Source organism: Ylistrum balloti, unplaced genomic scaffold (genome assembly GCF_031769215.1).
Source record: "Ylistrum balloti isolate Yb309-2 unplaced genomic scaffold, AGI_CSIRO_Ybal_v1 Utg370204, whole genome shotgun sequence".
Classification (NCBI taxonomy): domain Eukaryota; kingdom Metazoa; phylum Mollusca; class Bivalvia; order Pectinida; family Pectinidae; genus Ylistrum; species Ylistrum balloti.
The window spans coordinates 725957-742243 of record NW_026782177.1 but is presented as its reverse complement, the minus strand read 5'-3'; the positions used below and the strand labels follow the sequence as shown (position 1 = coordinate 742243).

Below are 16287 nucleotides of genomic sequence, written 5' to 3'. Positions count from 1 at the left end.
GATCACGTTTAGTCGAAGGTGTGCACTTCAAATAACTGGGTAACTGGGAATTGGAACTAACCACAATACCCATACTTTCTTGACCTTCAATTGTATAATATGAAGTAATTTAAGGCTATACAATGAAAACGTTCAAGAGTACATTTTAAACTACACCCCTGATTACGTTACGTATGTTTTTGTACTTTTTTTCAGATTTACAAGGATTTCTGTCTCTGAACAGTGGACTGCAATGTATAGCATGGCTGTTGCTACTATCGTCACTAGCCGGAGATCATGGGTTCGAACTCCAGACCACCCGGTCGTATTTACCTTGTCCATGGTACACTCCAAATCGAAACAAATCCGTACTCAGTGTAGGGTCTACAAGTGTATACATCTCCTTCCATGATCAACACTTCCATTTTTATTTACAAGTTAATGTCTAATACCTACGTCAAAACGAGTTTATGTGAAGTGTAACTTACCCTGTGCTATTTATAGATCATTGAGACAGGGTGCGGATGAGCACCCTCAGTTAGGTCGGCGAGTGGTACTTTAACATGGCGTCACTGCACCAACTTCTTATTCTCTCTCTAACGCTCTTGCAAGGTAAGATCTTTGAGGTTATACAACAAACACTTCTTAATGCTCTAGTGATGTTCTAGTGTGCACTATTATCTACCAATTTCGCTGCTAACATGGGCCTGGTTTTGCTATATATATTTATCTGACGTCGTGTTTTTAGTTTTAGAAAGATTTTGACGCAATGTTTTTTTTTTTTTTTATTTAATATGATTAAAATTTTGTATTAAAAGTAGATTTTTATTTGAAATGAAATTGTTTTGCTATTATGATATTAGTATACTACATATATGTATAACGCTTTGATGACTGTGTGATCACAGTGGCCGGTGTAATACTTAATTAGTTCCTGTAAACACTCGTGTGACAGGGGCGGTTTTATTTCCTCTGCTTTACTTCTTGTTCTGGTGATTTTGAGAATAATACAATAAGAAACAAAACTAAGCCACACCTGTCAGATATTTGTCGAGTCACATTCCAGCCTCGCTTTAAATATCGTAATGACGACTAATTTTTATTTTTTCGTGATCGTCATGGTATGATAGTCAGACACTCCAAACCAGTTAATCGGCTGCTCAAAACATACATGCTTTAGATAAATTATAGCAGATATGACTTCTAACTTATATGATTTATACTAACATGACATAGCTTTAATATGAAGCCTATGTATTTTGGAATGTAAATGATATTATGTTACAACGGAAATAACCTTGATAACACACGGCGTCAGACCTGAACATAGTGATCTGGGTTATACATAGGTACATGTATATACAGCAAATACCAGTTAAAGTATACCAGAATACAGTTAATATGTAGTTAATTTATCTAACACGGTTATAACTGTTTATCTATAGGTACAATGCTTATTACGTGGTATATGACGAATACCTCTTTATCTACAATAGTTAATTTATTTAACACGGTTATAACTGTTTATCTAGACGTACATGGTTTATCACGTGGTATATGACGAATGCCTCTTTATCTACAGTTAATATGTAGTTAATTTAGTTGACAAGGTTATAACTGTTTATCTACAGGTACATGATTTATCACGTGGTATATGACGAATACCTCTTTATCTATAATAGTTAATTTATTTAACAAGGTTATAACTGTTTATCTACACGTAAAAGGTTTATCACGTGGTATATGACGAATACCTCTTTATCTACAGTTAATATGTAGTTAATTTTTAACACGGTTAAACTAGTTTCTTCTACAAAATGTTGAATTTCGTAAATTCTAAAAACATCAATTAATCTTTAAGACCTTTATTACACTATACATGTATAGCACACATAGTATAAATATGTAAAACGATCCGATTGGCTAACACAGTGAAATCTGACAGGATTTCTGAAAATTGATACGCGCAAAAAATAGTACACAATTTTTTCTCCGAAACATTAATTTTTACAAGCCAAGGATAACTTGTGCGGATTTTAATACCCAATATAAAGCTAATATATCAAGAGGCGTTTAATTTGTATGATAAATGATTTCTGTAACTTGTATTTCAGTTACAGCTAACACTGACTGCCAACTTCTCGGTGGTATATACGGGTACCCTGGTAAGTATACCATATCTATATCTAGTCCACTCCTCGGTGGTTTAAACAGGTAGTAAGTATACCGTATCTATATCTAGTCCACTCCTCGGTGGTTTATACAGGTAGTAAGTATACCGTATCTAGTCCACTCCTCGGTGGTTTATACAGGTAGTAAGTATACCGTATCTAGTCCACTCCTCGGTGGTTTATACAGGTAGTAAGTATACCGTATGGTTTATACAGGTAGTAAGTATACTAGTCCACTCCTCGGTGGTTTATACAGGTAGTAAGTAAGTATACCGTATCTAGTAAGTATACCGTCTAGTCCACTCCTCGGTGGTTTATACAGGTAGTAAGTATCTACCACTACCGAATATAGTAAACCACTCCTCGGTGGTTTATATCTAGTCCACTCCTCGGTGGTTTATACAGGTAGTAAGTATACCGTATCTAGTCCACTCCTCGGTGGTTTATACAGGTAGTAAGTATACCGTATCTATATCTAGTCCACTCCTCGGTGGTTTATACAGGTAGTAAGTATACCGTATCTATATCTAGTCCACTTCTCGGTGGTTTATACAGGTAGTAAGTATACCGTATCTAGTCAACTCCTCGGTGGTTTATACAGGTAGTAAGTATACCGTATCTAGTCCACTCCTCGGTGGTTTATACAGGTAGTAAGTATACCGTATCCAGTCCACTCCTCGGTGGTTTATACAGGTAGTAAGTATACCGTATCTAGTCCACTCCTCGGTGGTTTATACAGGTAGTAAGTATACCGTATCTATATCTAGTCCACTCCTCGGTGGTTTATACAGGTAGTAAGTATACCGTATCTAGTCCACTCCTCGGTGGTTTATACAGGTAGTAAGTATACCGTATCTAGTCCACTCCTCGGTGGTTTATACAGGTAGTAAGTATACCGTATCTAGTCCACTCCTCGGTGGTTTATACAGGTAGTAAGTAGTATACCGTATCTATATCTAGTCCAGTCCTCGGTGGTTTATACAGGTAGTAAGTTCTCAGGTAAAAAAAATTGTCCCTTTCTCCATGATTTTTGCATTTTTGAAGTGGTGGGGGGCACGTACATTCAAATAAACTTTTAAAATATTTGTCCAGAGACGAATACACACTATCTTTTAATTCTATTTGATTTTCTTCAGTTTCTCAGATGTGTAGCGGAGACACCGCCACAGGCAGGAGTGTACTCATTGACATGTATAAGACAAACAACGGCAACACGTGCGGATGCACGGCTGTAGTGAACTATCTAGCAGATAATGTATTTCTTTCAATTGCGAATTTCGAAAACCTTGAACCTGCTCCATTTTGTGGCTCTTCTGTTTCGGTGGAAGTCGCTTCCGGTGGAAGTTTTTTGGGACGTTGCAATGCGGTAGGCGAAAAGATGGCGGTATCAAACGGTGACGTCATCACAGTTACTCTGAATAGACCGGCAGGGAGTGATTCCAGATACTGTTTATCATTCTATTTGATTTTCTAACTCTGTATAAGACAAGTATTACAACTTTATTATCCACTCCTTGGTGGTTTATACAGGTAGTGAATATCAATATTTTTTGTCTTCTTACTGCAGTGGTCCACTCCTCGGTGGTTTACACTTCAAAATGACTAATTCTTAAACTACGTTCTCGAAACTCCTGTTAATATCATATTCTCTAACCACATCGATGTTGCCTTCGAATAACAACACCTTAAATAGACATCAAAAGGCACGTCACATTGGAATTTTCTATATATTTAGGATAAAATCAAATATTTTTAAGAAACATGATTTGCTCTTTTTTCCCCATTTTCGTCAGATTAAGAAAGCATTGACAGGAAATTTGGCTCTATCCAGAAGAATTTTAAACATAAATATGGAAATATAGAAACTTCTTTATGTGACTTATCAAACAATGAAATCTTTTCTTAAACACGGAAGATATCTTACTTGATATCTGTTTCAATACCGTTATACCGTATGACATTGAATTTGATACCATTTTTTTAAAATTGAGTTTTACCGTCAAAACGATTTCAATTGAACTTCCGAAAAGATATGTTGGTAATGACACTATCTAATTTTAAGTTAAGTTATAATACATGAAAAGTTGATATCTTTTCTATTGACGACAAAAAGTAGTCTGAACTTCCGGGGATGATTTTCGTGTTAGCTTGCTCTTAACTAATTTGACTTCATATGAATTACAGGTATAGTGCGAAGCGATATCCGCGTGTACCTATTTCACCCGACATTTAAATATATATACATACATACATATACATATATATATACGGAGAATTCATCACATTTTCACTATATACATTGAGATATATATTTGAGTATATATATAGATTTAGAAATAAGACACGATCCATTAGGTTTTCTTTATATGCAATGGTCCAGTGGCTTTATAATAACTAAGCAGGTTTTCTATTATCGCAGTGGAGTCATGTTTCAAATATTTCTTTCACTGACATCACATTGGGTAACCAGGGGGAGCTGACTCTCCGTTTGACCTCACTGGATAACGAGTGTTTCTATGTAAACTCGACAAAGTGCCGTTTATTTATTTGACAATTTAACAGTTATTCGGTCTGTTCTACAGTTATATGTACCCCAATAAAGAAATATTGTATACGGCTTTTCTTGGTATACCCAAAACATTGTCAGCCTTAAGTCAGAGGTCCTTATAAAACAAAATAAAATATGTTCATGTCACTTTACAAAGCTATAGAATGCTGACAGAACATATTTATTGTCAAATGCACAATTTGCTGTCAAACTCTTATTAAACCCTAACATACGAAGATTGTCAACATTGTTTGGTAGACGTCTATCTGACAGTGGAAGTTGGCACAAACAAAATATCTTTGTGATAGTTGTCTCTTATTGACGATGTTAATATGAAGTGAATGACTTTTATTCAAAACAAGCACACACTTTCATACAAAAAATAAGGTTATATTTATGATCTTGTGGTTTTATACAAGTGTTAATGCTGACCTGAGGAACTGTGTTAGGCTGACGTTAGTATCTGCTGAAGCTGAACTTGTCTCAGATTAAGCGAATTATATATGAATGCAATGTAAGCATTGTAAGATGGCAGTATACAGATGATATAAATGCAATCTGGGTTACAGATTGATAGGATGTCTTCCAAATTGCATTCATATCGACTGTATATACCACCACACAGTGACAGTTAATTGTTTGAAAACATGCTGTGACTTGTGGTACATCAAAGGTTATAAGCATAATTAAGGAATGATATATCATGCCTTGTTTTATATTTCAGATGATACGTCATCGACAATTTCTGTCACGTGTCCAAGTGCAGCTACAACCACAACTCCAAAACCAACTACAACCACAACAACAACTCCAAAACCAACTACAACCACAACTCCAAAACCAACTATAACAACAACCACAACTCCAACACCAACTCCAAAACCAATTACAACAACTACGACTCTAAAACCAACTACAACCACAACCACAACTCCAAAACCAACTCCAAAACCAACTACAACAACAACCACAACTCCAAAACCAACTCCAAAACCAACTATAACAACCACAACTCCAAAACCAACTCCAAAACCAACCACAACAACAACTTCAACTCCAAAACCAACCACAACTCCAAAACCAACCACAACAACTACAACTCCAAACTCAATCCCAACAGCAACTCCAAAACCAACAACTGCGAAAGCAACACTGCGTACACTTCAGCCTTTGCCTACCACAGCCTCACCAACACCTGTTCCTACCACCACCACCACTACTACTACCACCACCACCACCAGCAGCAGCACCACAACCACCTCCACTATACGTCCCGCCTCAACCACTTCAACACAGTCACCAACAATCCCATCATCGTCAACTTCCAGGTCAGGGGCGGCGTTTAATGATGGTGATGATGGTGATGATGATTTTGAGCAAAACCAACACAACTGTGAGTGTTTCATGTGACTTAACTGAAACTTCAGCTTGTTCTTATTGTGTACGATCTGTGTATTCTGTGTCTGTCTATATATATGTGCGTGTAGTGTCAGTCCTTTTTGTGTACGATCTGTATATTCTGTGTCTGTCTATATGATGTGGTGTCCGTCCTTTTTTTGTGTACGATCTATATGTGTGTAATGTCAGTCCTTTTTGTGTACGATCTGTGTATTCTGTGTCTGTCTATATATGTGCGTGTAGTGTCAGTCCTTTTTGTGTACGATCTGTGTGTTCTGTGTCTGTCTATTAATGTGTGTGTAATGTCAGTCCTTTTTGTGTACGATCTGTGTATTCTGTGTCTGTCTATATATGTGCGTGTAGTGTCAGTCCTTTTTGTGTAAGATCTGTGTATTATGTGTCTGTCTATATATGTGTGTGTAATGTCAGTCCTTTTTGTGTACGATCTGTGGATTCTGTGTCTGTCTATATATGTGTGTAGTGTCCGTTCTTTTTGTGTATGATCTATGTATTCTGTGTCTGTCTATATATATGTGTGTGTAGTGTCCGTCCTTTTTGTGTACGATCTGTGGATTCTGTGTCTGTCTATATATATGTGTGTAGTGTCCGTCCTTTTTGTGTACGATCTGTGTATTCTGTGTCTGTCTATATATATATGTGTAGTGTCCGTACTTTTTGTGTACGATCTGTGTATTCTGTGTCTGTCTATATATATGTGTGTAATGTCAGTCCTTTTTGTGTACGATCTGTGGATTCTGTGTCTGTCTATATATATGTGTGTGTAGTGTCCGTCCTTTTTGTGTATGATCTGTGGATTCTGTGTCTGTCTCTTATATATGTTTGTAGTGTCTATCCTTTTTGTGTACGATCTGTGTATTCTGTGTCTGTCTATATATGTTTGTAGTGTCTGTCCTTTTTGTGTACGATCTGTGTATTCTGTGTCTGTCTATATATGTTTGTAGTGTCTGTCCTTTTTGTGTACGATCTGTGGATTCTGTGTCTGTCTATATATGTTTGTAGCGTCTGTCCTTTTTGTGTACGATCTGTGTATTCTGTGTCTGTCTATATATGTTTGTAGTGTCCGTCCTTTTTGTGTACGATCTGTGGATTCTGTGGTTCCAGTTCAATAGCTATTAGATCCAATTAATCTCTTCTAACCAGTTGAGATTTGTCTATCAATGTGCGTCAGGTATTAAACCAACCAAGCGATTTAAAACCTTATTAAGTTCTACCATCAATTCAAATGAGAAATACATTCAATTGTATATGTGATGTCACGTGATTGAACAGATAAAGTAGGGGAAAACATAATCATCAGTGTTGACAAGTGATTTACGATAAAATTTTACGAATTGATTGGAAGATCTTACATCCGAAGTTGTTTGGTTTTTGTTCCAGTAAAAATTATCATTCCGACAGTGACTGGGATTTTCCTGTTGTTCGTTCTACTGATTGTGTGCTTGTCTTGCTGTAACAGGTAAGAACCATACACAAAAAATAAAAATTTTACAATCCCCGAAAAGTACTAATGTGTACAAGACGTACGAAAACGACATCAATCATAGCGTGCATTTACTTAAACGTCTTTATACAATCACGTCTTATCACTAAGCAAGCTGGTCTGGAGTGAAATTCAAACGGGGTAACAATGAGCATAAAGAAAACGATCGGTCCAACAATGTGGACAGCAGGTCGAGTTTGGTATCTTCATTGTTGGGAGGGAATCGTAGGAGAAACCTTCGAATCTGCAACATAACGATCTCAAAATTGTTGAGAGGGAAATTTATCAACAACAGAGATTTACTAGGAATCTACAGTTAAAGTGCAATGTCACGTTCCCAAACAAGAACAATGTCACCAACAGGTATAATAACGAGTATCAAACATGTCCAGCTACACGTTTTACATGGTAGTAGAATCGTGAGATCATTTTTACGACAAAAACACTTCCGCATAATATTTTTCAGCCTAATTTTTGACCTTTGAATTGTGTATCGCGTCGCTAGTCCGTGACTCTAAATGTGTTTATGTTGAAGGATACAGTTGATCTCGTCAATTATAAAGTTATGTAGTGTATCAGGCCATGCAACTATTGTGTATTAAGTTATAAGAAACATTGTGATGTTTTCTAAACGGCATAGTTACTGACATGACGCTCTGTAGCACACACAAATATATCACTGCACAGATCATAAACTGAATTCATCTACTTATTAAAGAAAGAAATGTTTCATCAAAGCGACTCGGCCTGAAATATTACGTTCACACTAGATAACCACAGAATTTCAACAAACATTTAAAAGATAAATTACCTTAAGCACATCAATGGATTTTAGTTTGAAGTTCAAAATTTAAAAAATGAAAATGGATTTTCCCCTTATTTTTGATAGGACATAAATCGGAATTCATCATTTTCACATTCCAAAGAAACATACAGTAATCAAATGCTGAGTTAGTTAAAACGTCTCACCTGATGCCTGACTTGTTTGACTGAAAATCAGCACTCACCTGATGTCTGACAATCAGCACTCACCTGATGCCTCATGTTTGACAAAGTGTTGATGCCTGACATGTTTGACTGAAAGTCAGCACTCACCTGATGCCTGACATGTTTGACTGAAAGTCAGCACTCACCTGATGCCTGACATGTTTGACTGAAAGTCAGCACTCACCTGATGTCTGACATGTTTGACTGAAAGTCAGCACTCACCTGATGCCTGACATGTTTGACTGAAAGGCTACACTCACCTGATGCCTGACATGTTTGACTGAAAGGCTGCACTCACCTGATGCCTGACATGTTTGACTGAAAGCCAGCACTCACCTGATGTCTGACATTTTTGACTGAAAGGCTGCACTCACCTGATGCCTGACATGTTTGACTGAAAGGCTGCACTCACCTGATGCCTGACATGTTTGACTGAAAGGCTGCACTCACCTGATGCCTGACATCTTTGACTGAAAGTCAGCACTCACCTGATGCCTGATATGTTTGACTGAAAGGCTGCACTCACCTGATGCCTAATGCAGCAGAAGTATTCAAGTAGAAATAAGACAGTGTGTTTCTTCTTTATTTATGATCGCGATCGACGAAAGTAAAGTCGACATGATTTTCTTTTAAATGTCCGAGCAAGATAATTTTAAAATATAAGGTACGTTTTATATGTTTTCAAATTTTCGGATAATTTCTTTTTCATGCACTCCTGTTTTCAAACAAGTAGTGTCTTAACACTTGTGTGTGGCATTCATGAACAAGCCTAATCACCACGGGTATTGACAATTGTACATACTTTGTTGTGTTTGCCTGATCCAGAGAGCGCAAGTGGCAATATTCATTATTATTGTTAAAATTGTAAAATGCATTCCTTTTTTTCCAGAAGTAAGAAACCGAAAGAAGAACCTCTTTCCCGAAGGAATAATGATTATTACGTCGGCGGCTTTCACGGAGCAAAACACCCAGCTCAAGCAGGGACTGGCCACGATCACGGGAACAATAACGTCGGAATGAAAGAGAATGTATTATACGACAATTCGGAGTCCGTTCCCACTGGACCGAATTCCATCCTTGTTAAAAGTGACCCGGAAAGAATCACAAGTTTTGCTTCAGCGGAGAGACTCTACTCGGAGGGCCTTTCGCCTCCTGACAGAGGAAACCGTGTAGAAAAGGACACAACCGCCATCTTGGAGGATCCGGAAGTTCTCGACACGGACGAGAGCAAAGTAGAAAATACTACAGACGAGGATACAACAGTGGTTATCGAACATGACCCCCTTACAGGCACCGAGAACACGTCATACTATAGTGACAGCTCATTTGATAGCCCTCGCAATTCCCAAAGTACAGCGGATCAAGATGAAACTACACCCACTGACCAACAATTACCACTCTACGCAGTTGTGGACAAAACGTCTCCGGCCCGGCACGTAACACATCTGAAAATATAAACTGACTGACAATCATGACCAGTCGTTTTCACGTGAGGAATGCGGTCTTATGTCGTTACAAAATATTCTTAATTATCTGGATCTCAGTTTTTAACATGTACTCTCTACAATTGCTGCCATGATTCTTGTCGTGCTGTACTGCTTATCATGAAAGTATGAATGTTGTTGTCCATAGTTCGAATTACATATTTGTCAATATTTTCTTTGTCCTTGTCTGTTTTGAGGCTATATATCATTGATAACCGTTCCATGATCCGTTTCAGAATGTTGTGTATTATTATAATCAGTGTCGTTACGTTCCGAGTTCTGTGCTTTAAATAACTGGAGTGTGATTTGCGGGTTACGTTCAATTTCTCCAAACCGATCACCTCTGGACACCAGTTGAAATATGCATGGAGTTTTTCACCCATTATAACCAGTGATACAAGTAATACAAATCCATCTGTATTCCTTGTGTCGCTGTATATGTTATCACACATTTCCCGGATAATGAATAAAACCCACTAAAAACAAGTTTTATCATGAGCGATCAATAGACAAATGTTTAAGCCGTGGGCAGCGGTCCGTGACAACAAATCGCGTGACGAAAGTTGCTTTGTGTCTCAAAGCACACATATATCATGAGCAGACTTTGTATGCACTATATTTTCTGATAAGGATATTTGTATATATATATATATATATATATACAATATATACGATATATACTAAATCATAGTATGATTAGCGGATAACTAAAATTAAAACCATGCACACCACGTGACCCCATATGTACTGCGATGTAGAGTTAATCTTCGATACAGATTCCTAGATAACTCTTACACATACTGAATTATTTTTCTGGAATCTGTAAACTTATATATACTATATGAGTTTTAAAAACAATAACTCATGTTCAGCTTAAATGATCTTGAAAAGTTTTAATTAACACGCTCGGTTATTACAAATGTATGTTAATAAGTCACAGTAAACGTTGTCCAGAAGTCTAATCCTTCCGTCCGTTTACGTAGAAGGTAAAGCAGCTGTACAGTTAAAAATTGAACAGAATTACAACTTTTCTTGCTTTCCATACATCTTTTTGTTTTATATTTTCCCCTAATCCTTCCATTGTTTTGTATTATCTAGCCATGATGTTACTGAATATACCGTACATTTTTAAAAAAGAAAATTATTCATCAACCAATATCAATGCGTGGACATAAACACCATCAACTTAAAAAGCAACACAGATATCTTATGTTAAATTTGGAATTGTAAAGATCAAATTAAATTAGAAAGTTTAGAAAATGAAATATTGAGTTGATACAATTAACATTTCAGTGATTTCATTCTATATGGTGAACTCCCCCACAGTTATTAGAGTATGTTCAGATGTGTGAGAGCAATGCTTATACCTGTATATATGTATCATGTGCCCAGAAACTCATAAACATCCCTAAAGAGATACCTGAAAGGTGAAAGATATTGAGCATTTAGAAATGTTTGTATTATTCCAATGATAGCCAAGGCATCTTAGTTTTAGTCTATATCATATGATCTGTGTAAATCTCCGATCCGCTAATCAGCGATAGCCCTGACACTGGTATCTCTATCTCCGGTCCGAGTATCAATGATTGCCCTGACAGCAGTATCTTTATTTCCGGTCCGAGTATCCATGATAGCCCTGACACCGGTATCTTAATCTCCGGTCCGAGTATCAATGATGGCCCCGACACCGGTATCTTTATCTCCGGTCCGACTATCCATGATAGCCCTGACACCGGTATCGTTATCTCCGGTCCGAGTATACATGATATCCATGACACCGGTATCTTAATCTCCGGTCCGAGTATCAATGATTGCCCTGACACCGGTATCTTTATCTGCGGTCCGAGTATCAATGATAGCCCTGACACCGGTATCGTTATCTCCGGTCCGAGTATCAATTATATCCCTGACACCGATATCTTAATCTCCGCTCCGAGTATCAATGATGGCCCTGACACCGGTATATTTATCTCCGGTCCGAGTATCAATGATAGCCCTGACAGCAGTATCTTTATCTCCGGTCCGAGTATCCATGATTGCCCTGATACCGGTATCTTAATCTCCAGTCCGAGTAACCATGATAGCCCTGACACCGGTATCGTTATCTCCGGTCCGAGTATACATGATATCCATGACACCGGTATCGTTATCTCCGGTCCGAGTATCAATGATTGCCCTGACACCGGTATCTTTATCTCCGGTCCGAGTATCAATGATTGCCCTGACACCGGTATCGTTATCTCCGGTCCGAGTATCAATTATATCCCTGACACCGATATCTTAATCTCCGCTCCGAGTATCAATGATTGCCCTGACAGCAGTATCTTTATCTCCGGTCCGAGTATCAATGATTGCCCTGACAGCGGTATCTTTATCTCCGGTCCGAGTATCAATGATGGCCGTGACACCGGTATCTTAATCTCCGGTCCGAGTATCCATGATAGCCCTGACACCGGTATCTTAATCTCCGGTCCGAGTATCCATGATAGCCCTGACACCGGTATCTTTATCTCCGGTCCGAGTATCAATGATGGCCCTGACACCGGTATCTTAATCTCCGGTCCGAGTATCCATGATAGCCCTGACACCGGTATCTTAATCTCCGGTCCGAGTATCCATGATAGCCCTGACACCGGTATCTTTATCTCCGGTACTCGTATCATAAGATACAGTAAATATCTTGTACTCGTATCATAAGATACGGTAAATATCTTGTACTCGTATCATAAGATACGGTAAATCTCTGTACTTGTATCATCAGATATGGTATATCTCCGGTGCGCGTATCATATAGTTTATCTCCGGTACTCGTATCATAAGATACGGTAAATCTCCGGTACTCGTATCATAAGATACGGTATATCTCCGGTACTCGTATCATAAGATACGGTAAATCTCCGGTACTCGTATCTTAAGATACGGTAAATCTCTGGTACTCGTATCATAAGATACGGTAAACCTCCGGTCCGAGGTCCATTCCACGTATTAATGTTTCTGTGTTAGATGCGAGATATTTTTTTATCAGGATTAGAATCATCATATTTACCTTTGTATCTGGATTATTTGATGTAGGCAAAGATAAAGTTGATGTACACAAAGGAATGTATTTATTTTATATTTTGACATCAAATAAAACCAACACAATATTAATATGGAATGCCTAAAAACCAGCGCAAGTTGGTCAGCAAGATGCACATTTTGAACCGTCTGACCATGTCAGCACTGAAGCGTGTTTTTAAAAGTTGTTGTATATTTCCCAAGGTTTGAACAAAACATCGGCACATACGAATGTACAATATATCATCATCATCATCAGCAGCAGCAACAACACATCTTCTTCTAGAAAACAATGTATCACCATAATCAGGCGGTGATTTGGTGGCACAGTTGTAGCACACTTGTCTTTCACCTAGTCGTTCGGGGTTCGATTCCCCGAAGGGATACTGGTTTCCTCCCAAAGTTAAACCCCTCTCACGCTTACAACAAGTGTGATTTTTATAAGTTGAAATAATAAAGTTTCCATATGTAAGTAAGTCATGCACATATAATCTTACACCATGAAGGCAGACAAAGAAGAACAAAAAAAAAAGACGACAAAATAACTAAAAACACGGCATTTTCATTTCACCCGGCTGTTTAAAAGAAAGACACACATTCATATATATGTGTGTTAATTTTACAACAAGTTAATTTCTATTTGTTATTTCTAATTGTTCCATTTGTCAGCGTAAACAGAAGCTTTTATGGGATTTTTTATTTCCTATGAATTAACAATATTCAAACGTTTCTTCTGTTAAATATGAAACAATATGTCATCGCTTCTTATCACCGCATGCGAAGCAAACCCTAAACATTTTGACAAGGAAGAGGATTCCTAGTAATGCTTTTGCGCCAATGGCGAATAGCAATATGGCGGACATGGCAACAAATAGTCTCGATCATCATGATGCTTCATTTCGTGTGCAGACAACAAGAGTCTGGCTGAACGAGACAAAGGGGTCAGTATCTTACTCAGCTACAGAGATTATCTGAAAGGACGGACTAGGAAAAGCAGAAACATTAGGAATTGTTAGGAACACAATAAATGCAATATTCAAGGAAGGAAGAATTCCTTAAACTTAACGTTGAATTAAAACTGTCGCTAAATATTTTGTCATGTTTGTTTATCGCAATAAAATACATCAGTAATGATATACAGCCCGCTCCGAATGGCTTTGCCAATATTTATATTATTTCTTTTTGAGCTAATTAGACCTTTCTTACCACGATGTAACCTTTTCTTAAACGAAAAATGTTGTACGCTTCACACATCTCGTTTTGGGGAGGCGACAATGCGACAAATCTCAGCAAATACGACAATATTTACCAACGAGCTACCCCAGGTGTGTTTTCGATGTTGTCCACCAAAGAGTTACCTAGAGTGGAATTCGGACGTTTGCCTACCAACGAGTTACCGAGAGTGGAATTCGGACGTTTGTCTACTAACGAGTTACCGAGAGTGGAATTCGGACGTTTGTCTACCAACGAGTCACCGAGAGCGGAATTCGGACGTTTGTCTACCAACGAGTCACCGAGAGTGGAATTTGGACGTTTGTCCACCAACGAGTCACCGAGAGCGGAATTCGGACGTTTGTCCACCAACGAGTTACCGAGAGTGGAATTCGGACGTTTGTCTACCAACGAGTCACCGAGAGCGGAATTTGGACGTTTGTCCACCAACGAGTTACCGAGAGTGGAATTCGGACGTTTGTCTACCAACGAGTCGCCGAGAGCGGAATTCGGACGTTTGTCTACCAACGAGTCACCGATAGTGGACTTTGGACGTTTGTCCACCAACGAGTTACCGAGAGTGGAATTCGGATGTTTGTCTACCAACGAGTTACCGAGAGTGGAATTCGGACGTTCGTCTACCAACGAGTTAGCGAAGGTGGAATTCGGACGTTTGTCTACCAACGAGTTAGCGAAGGTGGAATTCGGACGTTTGTCTACCAACGAGTTACCGAGAGTGGAATTCGGATTCTGATGATACAGAGAGACAGTAGAACCAGACTCTGATAGTACAGAGAGACAGTAGAACCAGACTCTGATAGTACAGACAGATAGCAGAAACAGACTCTGATAATACAGACAGATAGTAGAACCAGACTCTGATAATACAAACAGACAGTAGAACCAGACACTGATAATACAGACAGACACTAGAACCAGACTCTGATAATACAGACAGTAGAACCAGACACTGATAATACAGACAGACACTAGAACCAGACTCTGATAATACCGACAGTAGAACCAGACACCGATAATACAGACACTAGAACCAGACTCTGATAATACAGACATGTAGTAGAACCAGTAGGCTATAATGATTCAGACGGATAGTGAAACCAGCAGAAGGTAGAGACAAATAGTAGAATCAGAAAAAAAGTGAAGGTAATGAGACAGATTGAAGAAGCAGCAGAGCTAAATTCAGTGACGAATAGTAGAACCAGCAGAAGGTAGAGACGAATAATAGAACCAGCAGAAGGCAGAGATGTATAGTAGAACCAGCAGAAAGTAGAGACAGATAGCAGAACCAGTAGAAGGCAGAGACAGATAGTATAACCAGTAGAAGGCAGAGACAGATAGTAAAACCAGTAGAAGGTAGAGATGGATAGTAGAACCAGCAGAAGGTAGAGACAGATAGTAGAACCAGTAGAAGGCAGAGACAGATAGTAAAACCAGCAGAAGGCAGAGATGGATAGTAGAACCAGCAGAAGGTAGAGACAGATAGTAGAACCAGTAGAAGGTAGAGACAGATAGTAAAACCAGTAGAAGGTAGAGATGGATAGTAGAACCAGCAGAAGGTAGAGACAGATAGTAGAACCAGTAGAAGGTAGAGACATATAGTAGAACCAGCAGAAGGTAGAGACAGATAGTAGAACCAGCAGAAGGTAGAGACAGATAGTAGAACCAGCAGAAGGTAGAGACAGATAGTAGAACCAGCAGAAGGTAGAGACAGATAGTAGAACCAGCAGAAGGTAGAGACAGATAGTAGAACCAGCAGACGGTGAATGTAGTGATGGATAGCAGAACAAATTCAACAAAAACAATTCCCTTATATCAAACATTGGTACAAAGTCACACATATGACAGACTTTTTAAATGTCTTAGACCACGCTTTAAATACCTGATGATGAAAACCAAATGATACTGAATATGATGAGGATAAAGACTTCC

General features: G+C 38.5%; 2 protein-coding genes across 2 annotated transcripts; both read left to right on the top strand.

Moving 5' to 3' along the window:
- Positions 1-542: 542 nt before the first annotated feature.
- On the top strand, positions 543-10041 carry LOC132551527 (transcription initiation factor TFIID subunit 12-like). The gene is made up of 6 exons (XM_060215679.1): positions 543-591; positions 2094-2144; positions 3287-3583; positions 5423-6091; positions 7495-7573; positions 9474-10041. The coding sequence occupies exons 1-6, from the start codon at positions 543-545 to the stop codon at positions 10039-10041; spliced, it is 1713 nt and encodes a 570-aa protein (XP_060071662.1).
- A 4318-nt stretch (positions 10042-14359) lies between these two features.
- LOC132551526 (pol-RFamide neuropeptides-like) lies at positions 14360-15091 on the top strand. The gene has a single exon (XM_060215678.1). The coding sequence runs from the start codon at positions 14360-14362 to the stop codon at positions 15089-15091; it is 732 nt and encodes a 243-aa protein (XP_060071661.1).
- Positions 15092-16287: the final 1196 nt, after the last annotated feature.